Below are 17,372 nucleotides of genomic sequence, written 5' to 3'. Positions count from 1 at the left end.
GCAAGCTGACAGCTTGGCTGAAGCGCAAGCCACTTTCAGGGAGTAATATCAGCTGGCTAGGCGGCCGACTTTAGGATCTGCTAGGTGGCAAGGCAGGGGGCAGTTGACGCTTTCAAGCCGGCAAAAAGAGTAGAGAATATAAAAGGTAGCGAAAGTCGTGAGAAGATGAACCCGGGACAATTGCAGATACCAGAGCTGCAAACCATGGAACTTGAAAGGCTCATGGCTAGAATGGAAAGATATCCAAAACGGCGGTGCACCCTGACGCAAGGGCGGGCCATTTCTCATTGGATGGCGAGGCTCAGCCCCGGGTCCCGACCGCTGATGGACCAACAACGGGGCTGAGGAGGTCACCTATCGAATGTGAACTGTAGGGGCGTGCTAATTAGTTAACAAGGTACACACACATATAATGGTTGATGAATACTGATTACTCCGGACATATCTTGCAATAGGCATGCCTGATCACCCAGTCATTATTTCCCGGTTTTCATACATTTTGTATCAACTGTGATGGCCTGTTTCCATGTTCCTTGAGAGCCAGCCCAGCCGCTAGTGGAGAGCCAGGTTAGGTATGTACAGTAGGTACCTAGGTATATTTCACCTGCTCTCTGAGTTGCGAATCATCCATATGATTGGTCATCTGCTATCTTCGATTCCTCAACCAATTCATCCTGTCTCGGAGACTGAGAGCTACCTATTCATCTACCTACGTAATATCAGACCAGACCAGAGCAGTTCTCTGGCTCTGTCTAGCTCCAGGGGACCATGAAGTCTACTGGAGGAGCCTTGATTCCAACGGGGACAGCGAGTGCGCCGCCCAATTGCCGAGCAACCTTGGTGAAGAAGACGGTAGCTCTGCTGCTTCTGTCGGCCCTCTTGCTCTGCGTTTTGACGAAGACGTCGCTTCATGGCATTGGGAACTGTTTCCGACCAGAGCCGAGGAGTATCGAGCAGCGTGTAAAGAAGATACTCACAGAAACCCCACTGATTGGTATTTCCAACTATTTCCAACTCGGACATCTTCGCCCAAGGTGTAGCTTCTGACCCTCTGTATGTGTAGATGGCCACAACGATCTGGCTATCCTGGTGAGATATGTCTACAAAAACCACATCTACAACGAGAGCTTCGCGAAGCCCTTTAAAGATGGCGGGCTGAATGGCCATGTCGACCTGCCGAGACTGAGATCCGGAATGAACGGCGGAGCCTTCTGGAGCGTATTTTGGCCATGCCCAGAGAACGGGACGGATTACTCTGACGAGGCCTATGCATCATGTCAGTCATTCTCCCACTTCTCTCAAAGGGAGAATTGGCGCTGATTTGTACCAGCGGTCCAGGCGACCCTCCAACAGATCGATCTCATGTCTAGGCTGAAGGAAGCTTATCCCAACGACTTCTCCCCCAGTGTGGACAGCAGCTCCGCCCTGGAGGCCTTCAGGAAGGGACAGCTGATATCCCCGCTCGGCATCGAGGGTCTCCACCAGATCGGCAACTCGGCCGCCAACCTCCGCCGGTTCTACGATCTCGGGGTCCGCTACGCCACGCTGACGCACAACTGCGGGAACAGGTACGCCGACGCCGCCCTCTGGGAGGCGCCGCTGCGCAAGGCCCCGGCCCAGTGGGGAGGGGTGAGTCCCGAGGGCCGCAGGCTGGTCAACGAGATGAACCGCATCGGCATGATCGTCGACCTCTCGCACACGAGCGTCGACACGATGCTGGACGTGCTGGGTGCCGGCCGGGCCGGCTGGCGCGGGAGCAGGGCCCCCGTCATCTTCAGCCACAGCTCCGCGCACGCCGTTTGCCCGCACCCGCGCAACGTGCCGGACCGCGTGCTCGAGCTGGTGAAGGGGCGCGGCTCGCTGGTCATGGTCAACTTCGCACCGGACTTTGTGTCGTGCGTCGACGCGCCCCCCGGCCGCGATAACGGCCTGCCGGATTTCTACCCGCCGAACTCGACCCTGTCCCACGTCGTGGACCACATCCTCTACATCGGCAACCTCGTTGGCTTTGACCATGTCGGCTTTGGGAGCGACTTTGACGGCATTGCGTCGACGCCCGAGGGGCTGGAGGACGTGTCTAAGTATCCCGACCTGGTCGCCGAGTTGTTGAGACGTGGCGTTAGCGACGAGGACGCCGCCAAGGTGGTTGGGGGGAACATCCTCCGCGTGTGGAAGGATGTTGATGCCGTTGCTGCCAAGCTGCAAAAGGAGAACGAGCCAGTGCTCGAGGATGACCTGCCCGATCTGTGAAGTGCTTGATGTTCTCGAGGGTCCTCAAAGTGGGCCACGTATTTCCATTAACTGCAGTGCGTCTGCGAGAACCAGACTCCCTGCTGCAGTCTGTCGAAGGATATATGTAATATCGACACGCTATATATGTCGTTCAAGTTTTGTACATTCACATTTACATACCGAGCCGATCCGTCATGCCTCCATGGCGGATGTGGCATCAAGCTAGACAAATGTAGCTCCAGGTGCATCAGCCACCATCCCAGCCAAAACCAAAACGAATGGGTCTACCACGTTCTGCCCCATCGTAGCATACCCTCCCAGCTCCAGAATCTACTCCAGAAACCGGGACTCTCCACCCACAAAGCTCAAATCCCACCCTGGATCAACATCAACCCTTGCGCTCAACCTGGTTAAGTTTCCTCGCGTTCTCGATCTGGTTCCTCGTCCGCTGTCCGCGCACTGGCAGGCCCATGGCGTGCCTCCTGCCCCGGTACGTGCCGATGTCCCTCAGCCGCTTGATGTTGTCCTGGACGATCTTCCGCGCGTCGTTCTCGATCGTCATCGCCGACAGCTCGGCTGTCAGCGCCGTGATCGTCCGCTGCGGCAGCCCGCCCATCTTGGTCCGCGGGTGCACGCAGTGCTTGGCCAGCACCCGCGTCGATATCTGCGGGCCGATCGCGTAGAAGGACTCGAGCGCTTTCTGGAAGGGAATTGCAGTGTTAGGGGAGGGCTGGAGAGGAGAGGGCGGCGGGCGGGTTCCGGGGGGAGGGGGAGGGGGCACTTACCTTGACAAGCTTCTGCTCGTGGAAGTTGACTCCCAGAATGAAAACCTGGATTGGAGTTAGCCTTGGTGAGCTACGATTAGGAGGGGCGGGTTATGAACTAACCATGTTCGCTGATTCGTATTCCAGTTACCTTGCGGTACAGATCATATCTAGGTTGGCAGACCCGCTGTAGCAACAATCTCCGGGGAGCGATTGTTCGGCCGTCGACAATGTTGGAAGTCCCGAGATCGAGAAGTGCGTCCGAGATTCTCGCCAAGCCGGCCAGTCGGTCCCGACTATGATTGGTCAACGATGGGGTATGAATAGCGCTTTTATAGTGACACCCCAAACCATACAACTTATATCCACCCATCACCCATCACGTGACACCTCCTGGAGGTGTAAAAACTTTAGAGGGAAACTGATACACCTGAAGCCGTGACTTATGCATACTGTCCGATCTCCATCTCATCCCATCGCCACATTCTCCAGAATGACTGGGGAAGAGTCGCCATGTCGGATCCTGGTCATGGCCTCTGGCTTTGGCTCGAACTTCCAGGCTCTCATAGATGCTATATCTACGGGTCAGCTTCGAAATAGCCGCATCATATCTCTCATCACAAACCGGAGAAATGCACACGCAACTGTTCGAGCAGATGAAGCAGGTAGGAGCTCTCCCATGGGCGTGTAAACAGCATGCAACTAATTCACGACCAGGCATTCCTTGGGATTACTTCAATCTAATTAGTAACGGGTTCTTGGGGAAGGGAGAAACAGACGAACAGAAAGTAGCTGAGGGCCGTCAAAGATATGATGCTGCATTGGCCGCGAGGATTCTATCAACAGATAAGGAAAGGCCTGAGTTGATTATTCTCGCTGGTTGGATGCATGTCTTCTCAGTTGCCTTCCTAGAACCTATCGAAAGGGCAGGGGTGCGGATAATCAACATCCATCCGGCACTACCGCGTAAGTTCTAAAAGATCATACTGGGTCTGGCTACTCACAATTTGCACAGGGGAGTTCGATGGAGCTATGGCGATTGAGCGAGCTTTCGAAGAGTTTAAGGCTGGGCGACTAACACGCACGGGTATTATGGCCCACTACGTAATTGATGAGGTGGATAGGGGTGCTCCTATCGTGGTTAAAGAGGTTGAGTGGAAGGGAGAGGAGCTGGAAGAGTTCAAGGAGAGGATGCATGTCCATGAGCACGAGCTGATCGTGAAGGCAACGGCGAAGGTGGTGCAGGAGATAGTGGAGGGCAGGGGAGCGTAAGCCCCGAGACGCCCCAAAATCCTTGAGCTGTAGGTATATGTTACTGCAACAACCTTCGTTATGAAATTAACATGCCCCTTATAGGAGAATATGGTCTGAGATGTTGTCTGTGGGGTGGTGGTTGTGTAATACGGGTTTCTGGTTTTTGGGGCCCTTATCCTTGGGCAGCACCAAAGAGGCCAAAGTGTATATGTCTAACTGAGGTGTACACAAGCTATAAGCCCCCCCCAATGCCGTTCGATAGATACGTCGGCCACGCGATCATTGCGTCACAAACATTGTTGCGTGATCACATCGTCTGGATCGCAGGATGGGAAGGGCCTTTAGAATTCGCCCTGACCTTGACGATAGCACTGATAAGGGCGAGAGGTCGACAGCCGCATAATCACGTGGCTAGGCCTACACCTACACCTCAGGCACCGGCACCACCGTTAGTGCGACCCCCTTGCTGCAGCATGGTAAATTGTACTCGTCTTGGCCTCAAAATTTCCACATCTGTCCAAAAAGGAGGCTGTTGTCACTCTCTATTTCCGAGATGAGGCCAGAAAAACCTCTCCCTATCAGTGATGAGTTTTCCTCGGCGGAAGAATACGTCGAAGAAATTCTTCGGTTTGCGAGCAATTCGGACATCTTTCAGTTGCTATGTGGTGGAGTCCATATTCTAGATTTCTTCACCAACGAACCAGGCCTGTTCTACACGGCTCTGCCGCAAGAATGGCAAGAATACCTGTTACAGTGCGAGCCCATGGTCCTGTTGGACGTGCTCATGCGAGATGACTTGGAATCACTCCCCTCCGGTCCCGGAAGGCCGCCAGAGTCTCTCATCCAATATGTCAAGGACATACGGAGGCTCTCCCTGCGGAGGACTTTCTCGCCGAGGAAATACAAGCTGTCCGCCCTCCCACAACGTGTCGCTATGGGGATGAAGCTGAAGAAGATCCACGAAGTCGCCAACTTCGCGGGCTACGTCGACTCGCTCGCGGACGGGTTCGCGCAGAGGACCGGCAAGGAGCTGACCCATTTCGTAGACTTTGGGAGCGGCCAGAATTACCTCGGGCGAGCCCTGGCCGGCGATCCCTACAATAGGCATATAGTAGCTGTCGAAGGCAGGGAGTCAAACATCGACGGCGCAAGACGTCTAGATGTGTTAACCGGGGTGGCGGAAAAGGAGAAGGTGATGCGGAACAAGAAGCTCTACATGCGGGCTCTAGAGAGCCTAGATCCCGCCCGGAAAAAAGATGGGGAGGCGTTGAAGAAGGCTGCCGAAGCCCTCAACTTTACCCCCGAAGAGATCACGGCCACGGACCTGAGACCCACCAAGGAGCTGCAGCTCACGTATACGCCCGAAGAAGGCAAGGGCTCCATCCGCTACGTGATCGGCCAGCTAGAGAACGCGGATCTGAAGGACGTGGTGGCCCAACTACGAGAGCCCGGTGGCGGCGCCGGCGGTGAGGAGAGAGACCTCCGCATCATGGCCATGTCCATCCACTCGTGCGGCAACCTCTCCCACTACGGCATCCGCTCGCTAATCCTGAACCCGTGCATCCGGGCGGTGGCCATCGTCGGCTGCTGCTACAACCTCATGACCGAGAAGCTGGGCCCGCCCGCGTACAAGACGGCCGTCAACCGGCCCAGCCTGCAAGCCGTCAACGGCCGGGTGGTGCGCGAGTCGGAACGCCGCGACCCGCAAGGCTTCCCCATGAGTGAGCGGTTCTCGTCGTACGGCGGCCATGGGATAAGGCTGAACATCACGGCTCGGATGATGGCTTGCCAGGCACCGCTGAACTGGGGGGAAAGGGACAGCGACGAGTTCTTCGCGCGGCACTTCTACCGCGCGGTGCTGCAGAAGATCTTCCTGGACAAGGGGGTCATCTCCAGGGTCTACCACGGCGGCGTGGGGGAGAACGGCTCGTCGTCGGCCCCGTCACCGCCAGCCACGGGAGAGGACGACAGCCCGTTCAACTCGAGCACCAACCCAGTCATCATCGGGTCGCTGCGCAAGTCGTGCTACGGCTCCCTCGGGGCGTACGTCCGCGGCGCCATCGCGAAGCTGACGACCAACACCGACTACGGCCAGTACAGCACCGTCGTGGCACGGAAGATGGGCGACATGTCGGACGCCGAGATAGACGGGTACGAGGAGCGATTCCAGTCGCGAAAGAGGGAGCTCAGCGCCGTCTGGAGCCTGATGGCCTTCAGCGCCTGTGTTGTTGAGTCGCTCGTCGTCACGGACCGCTGGGCATTCCTCCGGGAGCACCAGGACACGGTCGCGGACGCATGGGTCGAGGCAGTGTTCGACTACAAGGAGAGCCCACGGAACTTGGTCGTCGTGGGGATCAAGAAGTAGGGTGGTGGCAGGCGCAGGATGGGGAACTGGGGTGGATGTCATGCGTCTTCTTCATTTTAGAGACCCAATAGGCAACTTTCTCCCACCTTCACAGACACCTTCATAGACACTTGCACAGAGACTTGGTGCCTAACCTCGTCGGGGCCGAGGACTGCTCCTCAGAGGTGCTTTGCCTGCCGAGAACAGCCGGAGACCTGGTGCATAGGGAGGGCCATGGGGGGAAGTAGGATTAGGTTGGATGGCCCACGTCGCACCGAGCATCGAATATCGAGCCCGTGGGGGTACCATAACTCGGGCCCAAGCTTGGGGGGGCACCCTTCGAAATACCAGGATTTGGGTGACACCAGGCTTCCCCTGCCGCAGGGATAGGGTATCGCCGGCTCTAGCTATCCAGCCTTTGGAATTCAGCAAGGCGACAAAAGGACTTTCACCTCCCCCCTCCCCCCTCCGAAAGACAAGCCTTGATGTCATGCATGAAGCGGCGTGTGGGGTAGATGTGTTGCCGCGCTACGTTGATCTAGCGCATCTCCGGATCTAATTTAGCAGCTGGAGCTCCGATAAGGATAGCGCCGCGGCAGTGGAACTTACCTCCTAACAGCCCAATGAGCAGTTCTAATATGCATAATCCACGTTTACGTGAGACCGATTGCAAGATAAGGACCAGACATTAATACCATTGTAATGTCAGCTGGTCAGAGAAACCCGGCTTCTATGCTGTCCTCGAAGCAATCCAGATCGGCCCGAGGGCCTGCTCTCTCAGCCGACAACTCGCGCAGCCCAGTTTTAGTTCAGCCACCTCAATCAAGGAGAGATCAAATCAGAGATGTGATGGGTAGCACCTTGGACCGGTACGTACTGAGTAGCCCCCGGTCCACTTGCCACCTCGGAGTCATCTTGTTGGACAATACCCATGGTGGTGCCAGCCCTGTGGTTGTTGGGTGGTGGTTGCAGGTACATACATCCCTAGGTAGGTATCTATCTACCTAGTCAACTAGGTATGTGTGGGGTCAACGGTGATAGAGCAATCCAGCCCTTTTTAAGTGACGCCTCTTCGTCAAACCTCGGGTGACGGAGCTGCAAGTGTCTGGATGAGGGAATTAGAAATCGCTTTCCCACCTTTGGGGGGTGGACATGAAGGTCATGCGACTCGGGATAGAGACGCTGGATATATCTCCTAAAGCCTGCAAAAGGAACCGGAGAAGCCGCATCGGGGAAAGAGGGATCGTCATCGAGCATTTCAATGGCCTTTCTTCAACTGTAGCCAAAGCAACAATAACCTATAGTAAGAAACCCCCACGATCCTTGCTCCACCATACCACATGCATGAAAGCTGCAGGCAAGACCTAAAGATCTCTAGCGGGGCATCCCCTTGACGGCATTCTATCTTGCAGATGGGTGGGAGGGGAGACGCTGAATACTCCACTGGTAGATACCACAGTAGAGTAATAAGACGCCATTATTATATATCCTGTTGTGCTTCCCACCTATCCCAGGTCTCTGCTGTACATACGTATACCTCCACCTCGCAGACACCCACACCCACACCCACACCCACGCCCACACATACATGCGCACACAGAGTACCTGGATAGCCCGTCTCCAAACTTGAGAATCACAAGGACTCCCCTACCTGACTGCTAGTCTTGGCCACCACCTCGTTTCGGGTTGCCGAGGGTGTGTTGCCTTGCAGCTTAAACAAACACCTGGAGAAGGGACGGACTCCGCAGAGCATTGGACATCAGACGCCTCGACATAGGGTTTCCCTGTTTTGAGCCATCGGGTCCAGTGTAAACTACCTGGTCATCTCTGGTATTGGTCATGCCGCAACTCTACTCGTGAGCCAGCTGTGTGAGTGGGTGTGTGTGTCAGCTAGTAATCGTCTTCTCGATTCTGCACCATCCATATTCTGCACCACGCAAGAGAACTTTCTGGTCACCTTCTCCCTGTCCACCTTGTGGCAGGACTTTCCAGGTTACTGCTTTCTGACCTGCCTCTTCTTAAAACTTCATTGCCTCCCCTAACAAGCTCCCTGCCCCCACCCAGGCAAAGACCATTGAACTGCAAATACCTGCTGCAGGAACAGAAAACAAAAAGCTTTGCCCAGTCCCCACAATAGATCTATTCAGAACATAGGTATTCAGCACAGGCAGGAAATGCTGGCTTGCAGGCTACTTTGGGCGACTGTGCTTTTCCAGGAGAATCTGAGGCCATCATGAATGCCCAAATATCATTCCTGGTGAGTAAAAAGCCCGCCTTGTTCAAGTTGCCCCCAGCCCCTTTTGGACAGCTTCGTCCCCCATTGCTCCCGCCCCGGCCCATCTCGGGAACCCGCTTGACTACCTGAGCCACCGACGACGGGACCCACTCCGGCCCTCACTCCCGCCCCTAACTTGGCCGTGGAGAAGGCCGGTGGCCGGTGGCCGTTTCTGTGGGCCGCAGATGCGGGCCTCCTTGACACAAGGCACTTGCTGACTGGGAGTTATAGGACGGGACTTACTCTCTCATCCACATCCCACTCAACCTCTACCCCCTCCTCCTCCAGCCGATACTGCAGATCCTCCTCCCTGCTAGCCAGGGCCTTCCCGAGCCCGAACTAGAGAGCAGCGTCACGGTCGACGACAGCCAGCACGGCTTCCTGAACATCAGCGTCACCCCCGTCGAGTGCTCCGTGGTCTGCCACAGCTCCTGGGCCAAGTCGGTGTTCGAGCCCGCCATCTCGCGGCTCCCGGGCGCCGCCGCCGGCACCGTGACGATATCCGAGGACTCGTACACCGTCTTCTCCGTCACCAGCGCCGGCATGGACGCCGGTTCGCGCGTCGTCGACCTGACCCTGCCCCTCGCCCTCGCCGGCATCCCCATCTTCTTCATCACCACCTACTACTGCGACTTCATCCTCGTACCCGCCAAGGACAGGGACGTCGTCGACCAGGCCCTGGTCGACCGTGGCTTCGAGCTCTCGGAGGACCACTCCTCGCTCAGGTCGCCGGCCGGCGGCCTCATCCACCGCACCAGGAGCATCACCCCGAGCCGGACCCCCGGCGGCGGCGGCGGGCATGCGCCACCGTCCCCGCCGCCGTCCGAGGCCGGCGAGCTGCAGGACGGGACCTTTGAGCTGCTCAAGCGGCGCAACGTGGTCCCGCGCGTCGAGCCCGGCCTGCGCCTGGTCCAGTGCTCGGGGAGGGAGAAGTCCGCGGCCGCGGCCGCAGCCGAGTACGAAAACCTCCTCCTCCACCACCACCAGCAGCAGCGGCAGCAACAGACGCGGCCGTCGATCAGGCGGAGCCAGACGGCGGGCGATACCCCGGGGGGCGGGCGGCCGCGGAGCTGGGTGGACCGGGTGGACACGCGCCTGTACGCGGGGCTGGTGTCGGCGCTGGCGTCGCGGCCGCGGTTCCTGTCGGTGACGCTCGCGCAGGGGGACCCGCCGTCGCTGCTGCTGGACCGGTCGCTGCTGGGGGCCTTCTTCGGCGACTCGCTCGTCGGCGACACGGACGGCGAGCTGGTGCCCGTGTTCCTGGACCTCGTCAACCTGTCGTTCGAGGCCACGGGGATAGTGTCCGGCGTGGCGGGGAAGCTGGTCGAGGAGATGCAGGGCCGCGACGGCGGCGTCCAGCTGTCGTACCTATCCACCGCGCGCGCTGGCGCTGTCATACTGTCCTCGGAGCGGTCGGCCCGGGCGCTGGAGATACTTGGGCCGTTGTTGTCGAAGGAGTGAGTGGGTTCCTTGTGCATTTGCGGGGAGCTAAAGGGGGACGATAGTCTTGTTGTGCTTGGGAAGGAAGAATGAGTTATCCGAGGTTGTGAATTCCCAACAGTGACGAACGGTCTGGAAAAGTGGTTTCAGGAGTCTTGATTTGCAGAGGTCTGCCAAAAGTTCTGGGCATCATCTGGACAAAAATCAGAGTCGTTGGTCGAATTGGCGTTTGACAATGGCGGCCAGATGTTTTTTGATACTAGATACCCAACCAGCCAGAGGCGAGCAATGGAGCTTTCTCGAGTGGATGAGGGACCCGGTACTTCTGCGGCGAGGCAGATACCATATTGAGTGATGAATCTTGGAACAAAGCCCCAGTCGAATCAACTCTTGCCATGGCCTTTCTTCTTCGTGGCGGGTTCCGTCACCAGTCCGGCCTTCACAAAGGCGTCTCGGGCAGCGGTATTGATTAGAGCAAACCGGCGGGGGCCGAGTTTCTGCCCGCCGTACCAACGAGTGACGACGACCATGGTGTCCCAGAGTTCCATTAGCTGCATCAGGTGGAGCAGCCTCCCCCCTGCCGCGGTCTCGCCGTCGTCGTCACAATCCTGGAAGGACGTGCCGTTGGGCCCCCTGATGCGCCAGGCGGTGATGTTGTGAGTGGCGGAGCGCACCCTCTTATCGGAGGTCAGGAGATGCTGGACGAAGAGGGCGGCTTCGTCGGGAGAGGAGACGGCGGCGCAGCGGGCAATGAAGGTGGACCTCAATTCAACGACGGGGTCTGAGAGTACCCAGGGAGGTTCCTGGATCGAGAGCGTGGGGGGCGAGGGCACATCATCGACCTCATCTCCATTCTCCTCTTCTACATTTCCCGCTTGCTGAAGACCTGCGTCGAAGCCCGACTCCTCCTCCAGAAGCTCCTTAAGCTTCTCGACCGCGTCGAACAGACAGACTTGGCCGGGCTGGTAGACGGCTGCGACGGCGTCGCGGAAGAGGCCGAGATCGCGGGCTGCGACGCCGCGCCTCCCGTGTTCGCCGGAGCTGTGAGTCCCTAGCACGGCGGGCGGCGCATCCGGGTACATCGCCGGGAACTGCAGCTGGAGAGACGACGTCTCGTCGGGAAGACTGAGGATGTAGATGTTCGGGTCTTGGTCCGACCTGACGAGGCAGCCGTCCCCGTAGATCGAATTGATCGCCTCGACCTCGTCGTTCAATTCCTCCGACATTGCTAAGATGTGCTGAGTAGGGATAATAAGGTGGTTTCTGCGGGGTCTCTTGAGACTCTGGGAATTCCGAAAGAAATTCGAAATCTACCTACCTGCCTAGAGCCAAGACGACAAAGTGGGCCCTCACAACTCACACAAGCCTCGCCCGCCGGGAGTTACTCTCAAGGCCAAATTGCCTACTCACGATATATCGTGCCAATTCTAAACGGGTTGTTCAGTTCATTGAGCCCAGTTAGTTCTGAACAACTTCATAGGCTCACTTATGAATGCCAACACCGCGATTTACCAAGTAAGATGACGGCAAACTGAAGTGCCACATTCAATACCCGGGACATAAGGCATGCAGAGCACGCTGAAAGAACACCTTTTAAACTCTGGTGTTTCCCGCGAGTTACCACACCCAAGCTTGACCCCGGGTGGATGAGTCACGTGACGATATGTGCAGCTGCTCGGTTTCGGCATTGTGCAGTAACGTCGGAGTTGATGGAGAGCTCTGTCGTCACGACTTGCATTGCGAGCGAGGGGAAAACAGGCCGCGGCCACGCGCGAAGGCGACTAACATGGAATCCTAAGCCCCGCCAGGAGTATATGTTACCCCTAGGAGGCGAAGGCCTGCATACAACCACGACCTCGCCGCCGCCAAGGCGGGAAAACGCATTCCCGTGCACCGCCCCCGGGCCGTGGGCCCGATCTCTCCTCTTCCTCCTCCTCCAACCTCCTCCTCCAACAAGTGTTCGAGTGGCACACCCGGGGGCCCACATCGTCGATCACGTCCTCGGTCTGGAGAGGAAGAAGGAGAATGCCGGCCAGGCGGCGGCATGGAACGCGGCGAGCACGACGTCGTGCAATCACTGGCACCTGATCGGGGGTTCCAGGTGGACTTCTAGACATCTGGAGCCCTGCATTTCAATCAGTCTCCTGGGGCTATGCACTGGCACCTGCGTCTCTTTTGCCTCAAAGGCGCATTCGATTGGCTCTCAGGCGATCGGTGTCCAAACGATCGCGTTATGGGCCGATTGAGACCAGCCACTCGGGAGACCTCAATTGCCGCCAGCATGGGCTCGCTATAATTGGCCTATCTCCACTCATCTCATGGCTTGTCGCAGTTTCATACATTTCCATGTGCTGCTATCCGGCACAATCAGATGGATTCTGAAGAACTTGGCTAGACCAGAAGAGCTAGGTAACTTGATCTGATGACTACATATTTAACAGAGCCGATCTCCAGTTGAGCGGTTATTTTTAAATGAAGAAGTCTTCATCGAATTTTGTCATTTGTAGTGTCCAGGCTAGGACAGAGGATGAAACCATGAAACAGCTGGAGAAGTGTATTTTGAGAAAGTATGACAAGTCATTGGCGCTTAAGCAAGGCCCCGCGGCTATGGCACCACCATGCAGGTCTCAATCTTGGACCTGCATGCTCTCCTCTGGGCAGGATTGCTCTCCTTCCTGGACTCCTTTGCTTCTTATATCTGAGGGTCGGCCCAGTCTTGGTCTGCCAACTCCCACCCTCTTCTTTTCACATGTATTGCCTCTCTAGTCCAGGGAAGCCAGGCTTGATGCTGGGCTGGATCTAGTTCCAATGGTCTTCCGGTTCAGTCCGGACCCCTCCAAACGCCAAGATGTTCAGCATCCTGAACCTTGGAGTGGTGACGCTTCCACGGACCTAGCCGAAAAGAAGATAACCTATTCGAATCCGACCCTCTCTTTCGATCGAGAGGGTCCACAGACTACAACAGGTAAGTCTTTTTCTTTCGATATTCTTTTGGCTGGCGAGTAAGGCTGAAAATAAGTAGCAGGATGGAGACCCTACACAATGCGGGCACCAGTCCTGGTTCCGTTCATTCTTGTCTCGCTCTTTTTGGCCGCAATCATCGAGCTTTTGGCCCAGAAAAGTAAAAGGGAAGGTGGCCTCTCACTCTCCCCAGATCCGGATGAATCACCAGCCGTGATATTCTACAGCCGATACGCGCCGACAATTGTTGCCGTCGTCTACAGCTTATGGTGGACATGGATCGACCTCGATATCCGGAGAATGCAGCCATGGCTCGATCTATCCCGTCCGGCCGGCGCTCCGGCCGAATCCACGCTGTTCCTTGATTACCCCTTCGAGTTTCTGGCTTTCATTCCTTATAGAGCTGGCAAGAGAAAGTATAGTTTGCTCATTCTTGTCGGAGATGACGAGACTGACTTGGTGTCGTAGGCACTGGTTAGTATTCCTTGCTGGAACGATCATGATGGTCATTTTTTGGGCCATTACACCTCTTCAGAGCGCTGTTTTTGGAATTCAGCCGGTTATTTTGAAGGAACATGAGCTCATGGGAGAGAGTGCGCAACTGGCGAATCTCAGCCAGCAACTGGACGCTATGGACGCCTCAATTCTCAACGACGCCTATGCGACTACGTGGCTTGGGCAGCCACTTCCCAAGTTCACGACTTCCCAGCATGTTTTTCTGCCACTGAGGCCAGTGAAAAAGAGAGAATCATCCCTACCTGATGAGACCTGGACGACAACAGCTACGGCTCTGAGCACCGAACTTGAGTGTTGGCCAGCGATCGTGGACAAGACAGAGCTCCAGAATACCTTCGAGTTCGACAATGGCCAAGGCTGCAAAGCTAATATCAGTCTATTCTCCAGTTCTCGGGCTGATATGAACAGCAGCGTGGGCTACTCGGTTATTTACGTCGGTTATCATATGGAGGCACACCTTGACTGGTTTTTGCAGGGTCCTGACTGCAGTCAAGAAGCATCGCACCAGTTTCTGGCTGTGTGGGGACGACGGCCCAAGGACTCGAATGTTGAAGCTGTGACGGGTCTTTTCTGTGAACCTCATTACTGGAAACAAAATGTGTCAGTCACCATTTCTGCCCGAGACCAGCGACCGATCGAAAGCTCCGTTGTCCCCGTGGATCGACTTGAACGTCTAGAGGAGACGGAATTCAACGCAACTGCTTTCGAATATCTTCTTGGCACCGGGGTCTCGCCGAAGGAGTTCCGTCGTGATTATCCCAGAGACAGAGTGCCCGACCAATACGCGGCCTTGTTCAAGACAAATATCATTTGGCCAGTCACTAACATGGTGGGCTTTGCAGTCGGGGACATGAACTATTCATTGGCAGATCTTCAGAGCTCTGCAGCTCTGCATGAGGTCTTCTCCAACGCACACAAGAAGCTCTTCTCTACCGCCATCCCGGCAATGCTCAACGCGGCTGAACACCTGGCATCAGAGAGGTCCGGCACAATCCAATATACCCTTTATGGCATCGTGGTGAGCAGGCCCATCGCTCTAACTTTGGAGATTCTCCACATTCTCGTCGGTGTACTCGTCGGTGTCGTCCTCGTCTCGAGCTCTCAGGCACGAAGCAATCTCATCAAGGACCCGACAGGTATCGGTTCTTTGTTGGGAATATTCAGGGAGAGCGACTCACTTTTGAAGGATTATGCCTCCAAGGACCGTTATGACGAAACCACCTTACGCAAAAGTGCCCACGAATATCGTTACGGTCTCGTACGTCACGACACACTCCGAGGGAGCAGCTTGCGGATCGAGTTATCGACGTCTGTGACAAGCGACGATCCTAATCGGGATACCGTCAAAGACGAGGCTTGCCATCCAACACGCCACACAGCATTGCAACCTTTAAGCGGGGTGGTGTTTGTTGGGTCCCTTGTGGCTGGCATGGTGGTGCTCCTCTATCTGAAGAGAAAAGAGCAGCTTCTTGGCGGTTCGTCTTATCCGGGCCTCCCATGAGAAGCCAAGCTGACTGATTTTAGGTCTTCCGCGACCAACCGAGAATTTTGAGGTCCTGCAACTGCTCGAAAACTACGTCCCTACTGTGTTTGCTACTTTGGTAGAACCGTTCTTGGTTCTGCTGAACCGCCTCCGTTGCATCTTGCAGCCATTCCATGACTTGCGCAAGGGGAACAAGTCGGCCGAAAAGACTCTGGAAACCCCGTACACATCTCTCCCTCCACAGTTCACCCTCTGGAATGCACTGAAATCAGGCCACCTGATGTTAGCCAGTCTATGCGCTCTGTCTTTGCTAGCGAATATCTTTGCTGTGGCTCTCGGTGCCATTTTTAACGAGCTACCGATAGCGGCAGGTTATCCCACGGCGCTTCGACAAACACAACTGCCGGTTTGGGGACGCTCAATATTCATCGACACTCCTCACATTCCTCAGGATCACTTCTATGTCACAAAGGCCAACCTCTCTTTGGGAACACGACTCCCGGCGTGGACGGATCCGAAGTTCGGCTATTTGCCGTTCGCTGAACTCGCTCAGAAGGACGACAATAGCTCTTCGACCTATCGAGCACAGACGAGGGGCTTTGGCGTCGAGTTCAACTGCTCACGTCTTTCCACATCTCCTGATTCAAACCCCTACGTTAACTATACCCTCCAAGACGATGGCCTCCAGGATCTTGTCGTGCGATACGCGACCGAGAATGGGTCGATTGCCCACTGCTCCACATTCAAAGGGATCAAGGGGACCCCGGCACTTAACATCAGTCTCGGTGCCGCTCCTGGATATTTGGCCCTGGAGCTTGTCACTCCTCTAGTTCCTCTGCAGGTGCTTAACAAAGACAAGAGCCGATCGGAGGTTACCGAGGACTGGGACATGTGCAAGCGGAAACTGCTCCTGAGCTGGTGGAGGGTCGATCCGACCGACAGGAATGCCAGTTTGAGCGCCGTTCACCTCCAGTGTGTTCCCGTCTTTCAGACCGCGGTCTTTGACGTCGTCGTGGACTCGTCTGGCTACGTTTTGGAGTCCGCCAGAGTCGGGGATTTCGACAACATCAGCAGCCTTGACTGGGATCAGACGCAAGATCTTCTTGCCGACGGGGTCAATATCATTGGACAAGGCGCATCGATCGCGAGCGACTCGACTTCCCTTAGCCGGGCCGACGCGTCATGGCACAACGACACACTGACGAGGGACTGGGTGAACTATCTGCTGAAAGTTGCCATGAATACTTCGAGACTGGTCGATCCCGACGAGGCCGTTCCCGACCCGGCATCGATCATCGTGGCAGTCCAGGACCTATACCAGCGCTTCTTCAGCAACTTGCTGGGCCGAGACCCGACCCTGTTCAAGACCGCGACAGCACCGGTGGAGATAACGGGGACGAGGACGGTCCTCGAGACGAGGATCTTCATGGATCAGACGGCCTTCGTCATCACCATCATCATCCTCTGTCTGAACATCATCGTGGCGACGATGCTGTACATCCAGGAAAGGAAGCCGTTCCTCCCACGGCTGCCGGCAACCATTGGCTCCATCTTGGCCTACGTGGCGGCCAGCACAGCCGTGAGGGAATATGTCGAACCAGGAGAGAGAAGGATAAATGCTGGGCGTCGGAGGCCCGTCGTCTCGACCTACGGTTTTGGAAAATATGTCGGCGTCGACGGGAAGAATCATGTGGGTATAGAGGCGCATCCTTTTGTCGTGCCCTTAGACTGGGAGACCAAGCTATCAAGCAAGGAGCCGTTCAGCTTGAGGAAATGGTTCAGACGTTTCGGCCACCCCAGGAGACATTTTGCGCTTGGGAAACGGTGAACTCGCGGGTTGCTTATGAATTAACTGGGTATCGATTTATTTCAATATTTATCATTCGTGTATTCGCCTAGGCTGTGTATAAGCAGTGACAATGTGCTCAACGTGAACCTCTGCTGTGTGTCTTGACCTCGGCCATCCGGAACAAGCCAAATGGGACAAATAACCTTTCGGATTCAGTGTCAGACTTTCCAGCAACCCTCGTCTGCCTGTATACAGCGTGCTAGAACTTGCCAATAAATTGCGTGGAAACAGCCGAAGTCTGTGGCCATGAATGA

The 17,372-nt window shown here is 56.0% G+C and overlaps 8 protein-coding genes across 8 annotated transcripts; 6 read left to right on the top strand and 2 right to left on the bottom strand.

Moving 5' to 3' along the window:
* Positions 1-642: 642 nt before the first annotated feature.
* Positions 643-2,522, top strand: QBC33DRAFT_542113 (membrane dipeptidase-domain-containing protein). Its single transcript, XM_060428230.1, has 3 exons — positions 643-994; positions 1,064-1,276; positions 1,331-2,522. The coding sequence occupies exons 1-3, from the start codon at positions 769-771 to the stop codon at positions 2,248-2,250; spliced, it is 1,359 nt and encodes a 452-aa protein (XP_060282402.1). The 5' UTR covers positions 643-768; the 3' UTR covers positions 2,251-2,522.
* A 98-nt stretch (positions 2,523-2,620) lies between these two features.
* QBC33DRAFT_560093 (uncharacterized protein) lies at positions 2,621-3,122 on the bottom strand (the record flags this gene model as incomplete). The annotated part of the gene is made up of 3 exons (XM_060430028.1): positions 2,621-2,932; positions 3,018-3,062; positions 3,120-3,122. 3 exons carry the CDS (start codon positions 3,120-3,122, stop codon positions 2,621-2,623), a joined length of 360 nt encoding a protein of 119 aa, XP_060282401.1.
* A 289-nt stretch (positions 3,123-3,411) lies between these two features.
* Positions 3,412-4,738, top strand: QBC33DRAFT_542108 (formyl transferase). The gene is made up of 4 exons (XM_060428229.1): positions 3,412-3,661; positions 3,714-3,962; positions 4,012-4,297; positions 4,353-4,738. Exons 1-3 carry the CDS (start codon positions 3,442-3,444, stop codon positions 4,266-4,268), a joined length of 726 nt encoding a protein of 241 aa, XP_060282400.1. The 5' UTR covers positions 3,412-3,441; the 3' UTR covers positions 4,269-4,297; positions 4,353-4,738.
* Positions 4,439-6,734, top strand: QBC33DRAFT_111635 (methyltransferase-like protein 25). Its single transcript, XM_060421922.1, has one exon. The coding sequence runs from the start codon at positions 4,804-4,806 to the stop codon at positions 6,613-6,615; it is 1,812 nt and encodes a 603-aa protein (XP_060282399.1). The 5' UTR covers positions 4,439-4,803; the 3' UTR covers positions 6,616-6,734.
* Positions 6,735-8,517: 1,783 nt separating this feature from the next.
* Positions 8,518-10,533, top strand: QBC33DRAFT_589186 (uncharacterized protein). Its single transcript, XM_060431573.1, has 2 exons — positions 8,518-8,851; positions 9,101-10,533. Exons 1-2 carry the CDS (start codon positions 8,828-8,830, stop codon positions 10,328-10,330), a joined length of 1,254 nt encoding a protein of 417 aa, XP_060282398.1. The 5' UTR covers positions 8,518-8,827; the 3' UTR covers positions 10,331-10,533.
* QBC33DRAFT_112096 (RWD repeat domain-containing protein) lies at positions 10,534-11,819 on the bottom strand. Its single transcript, XM_060421924.1, has 3 exons — positions 11,796-11,819; positions 11,628-11,736; positions 10,534-11,537 (listed from the first exon to the last, which is right to left on the bottom strand). Exon 3 carries the CDS (start codon positions 11,533-11,535, stop codon positions 10,693-10,695), a length of 843 nt encoding a protein of 280 aa, XP_060282397.1. The 5' UTR covers positions 11,536-11,537; positions 11,628-11,736; positions 11,796-11,819; the 3' UTR covers positions 10,534-10,692.
* A 45-nt stretch (positions 11,820-11,864) lies between these two features.
* QBC33DRAFT_542095 (uncharacterized protein) lies at positions 11,865-12,742 on the top strand. The gene has a single exon (XM_060428228.1). The coding sequence runs from the start codon at positions 11,956-11,958 to the stop codon at positions 12,553-12,555; it is 600 nt and encodes a 199-aa protein (XP_060282396.1). The 5' UTR covers positions 11,865-11,955; the 3' UTR covers positions 12,556-12,742.
* A 66-nt stretch (positions 12,743-12,808) lies between these two features.
* On the top strand, positions 12,809-17,329 carry QBC33DRAFT_542093 (uncharacterized protein). Its single transcript, XM_060428227.1, has 4 exons — positions 12,809-13,274; positions 13,332-13,686; positions 13,739-15,261; positions 15,311-17,329. Exons 1-4 carry the CDS (start codon positions 13,118-13,120, stop codon positions 17,095-17,097), a joined length of 3,822 nt encoding a protein of 1,273 aa, XP_060282395.1. The 5' UTR covers positions 12,809-13,117; the 3' UTR covers positions 17,098-17,329.
* Positions 17,330-17,372: the final 43 nt, after the last annotated feature.

This window comes from Phialemonium atrogriseum, assembly GCF_030411735.1.
Source record: "Phialemonium atrogriseum strain 8032-3 unplaced genomic scaffold QBC33scaffold_16, whole genome shotgun sequence".
NCBI classification, from domain to species: domain Eukaryota; kingdom Fungi; phylum Ascomycota; class Sordariomycetes; order Cephalothecales; family Cephalothecaceae; genus Phialemonium; species Phialemonium atrogriseum.
This window is presented reverse-complemented; position numbering and strand designations above follow the sequence as displayed.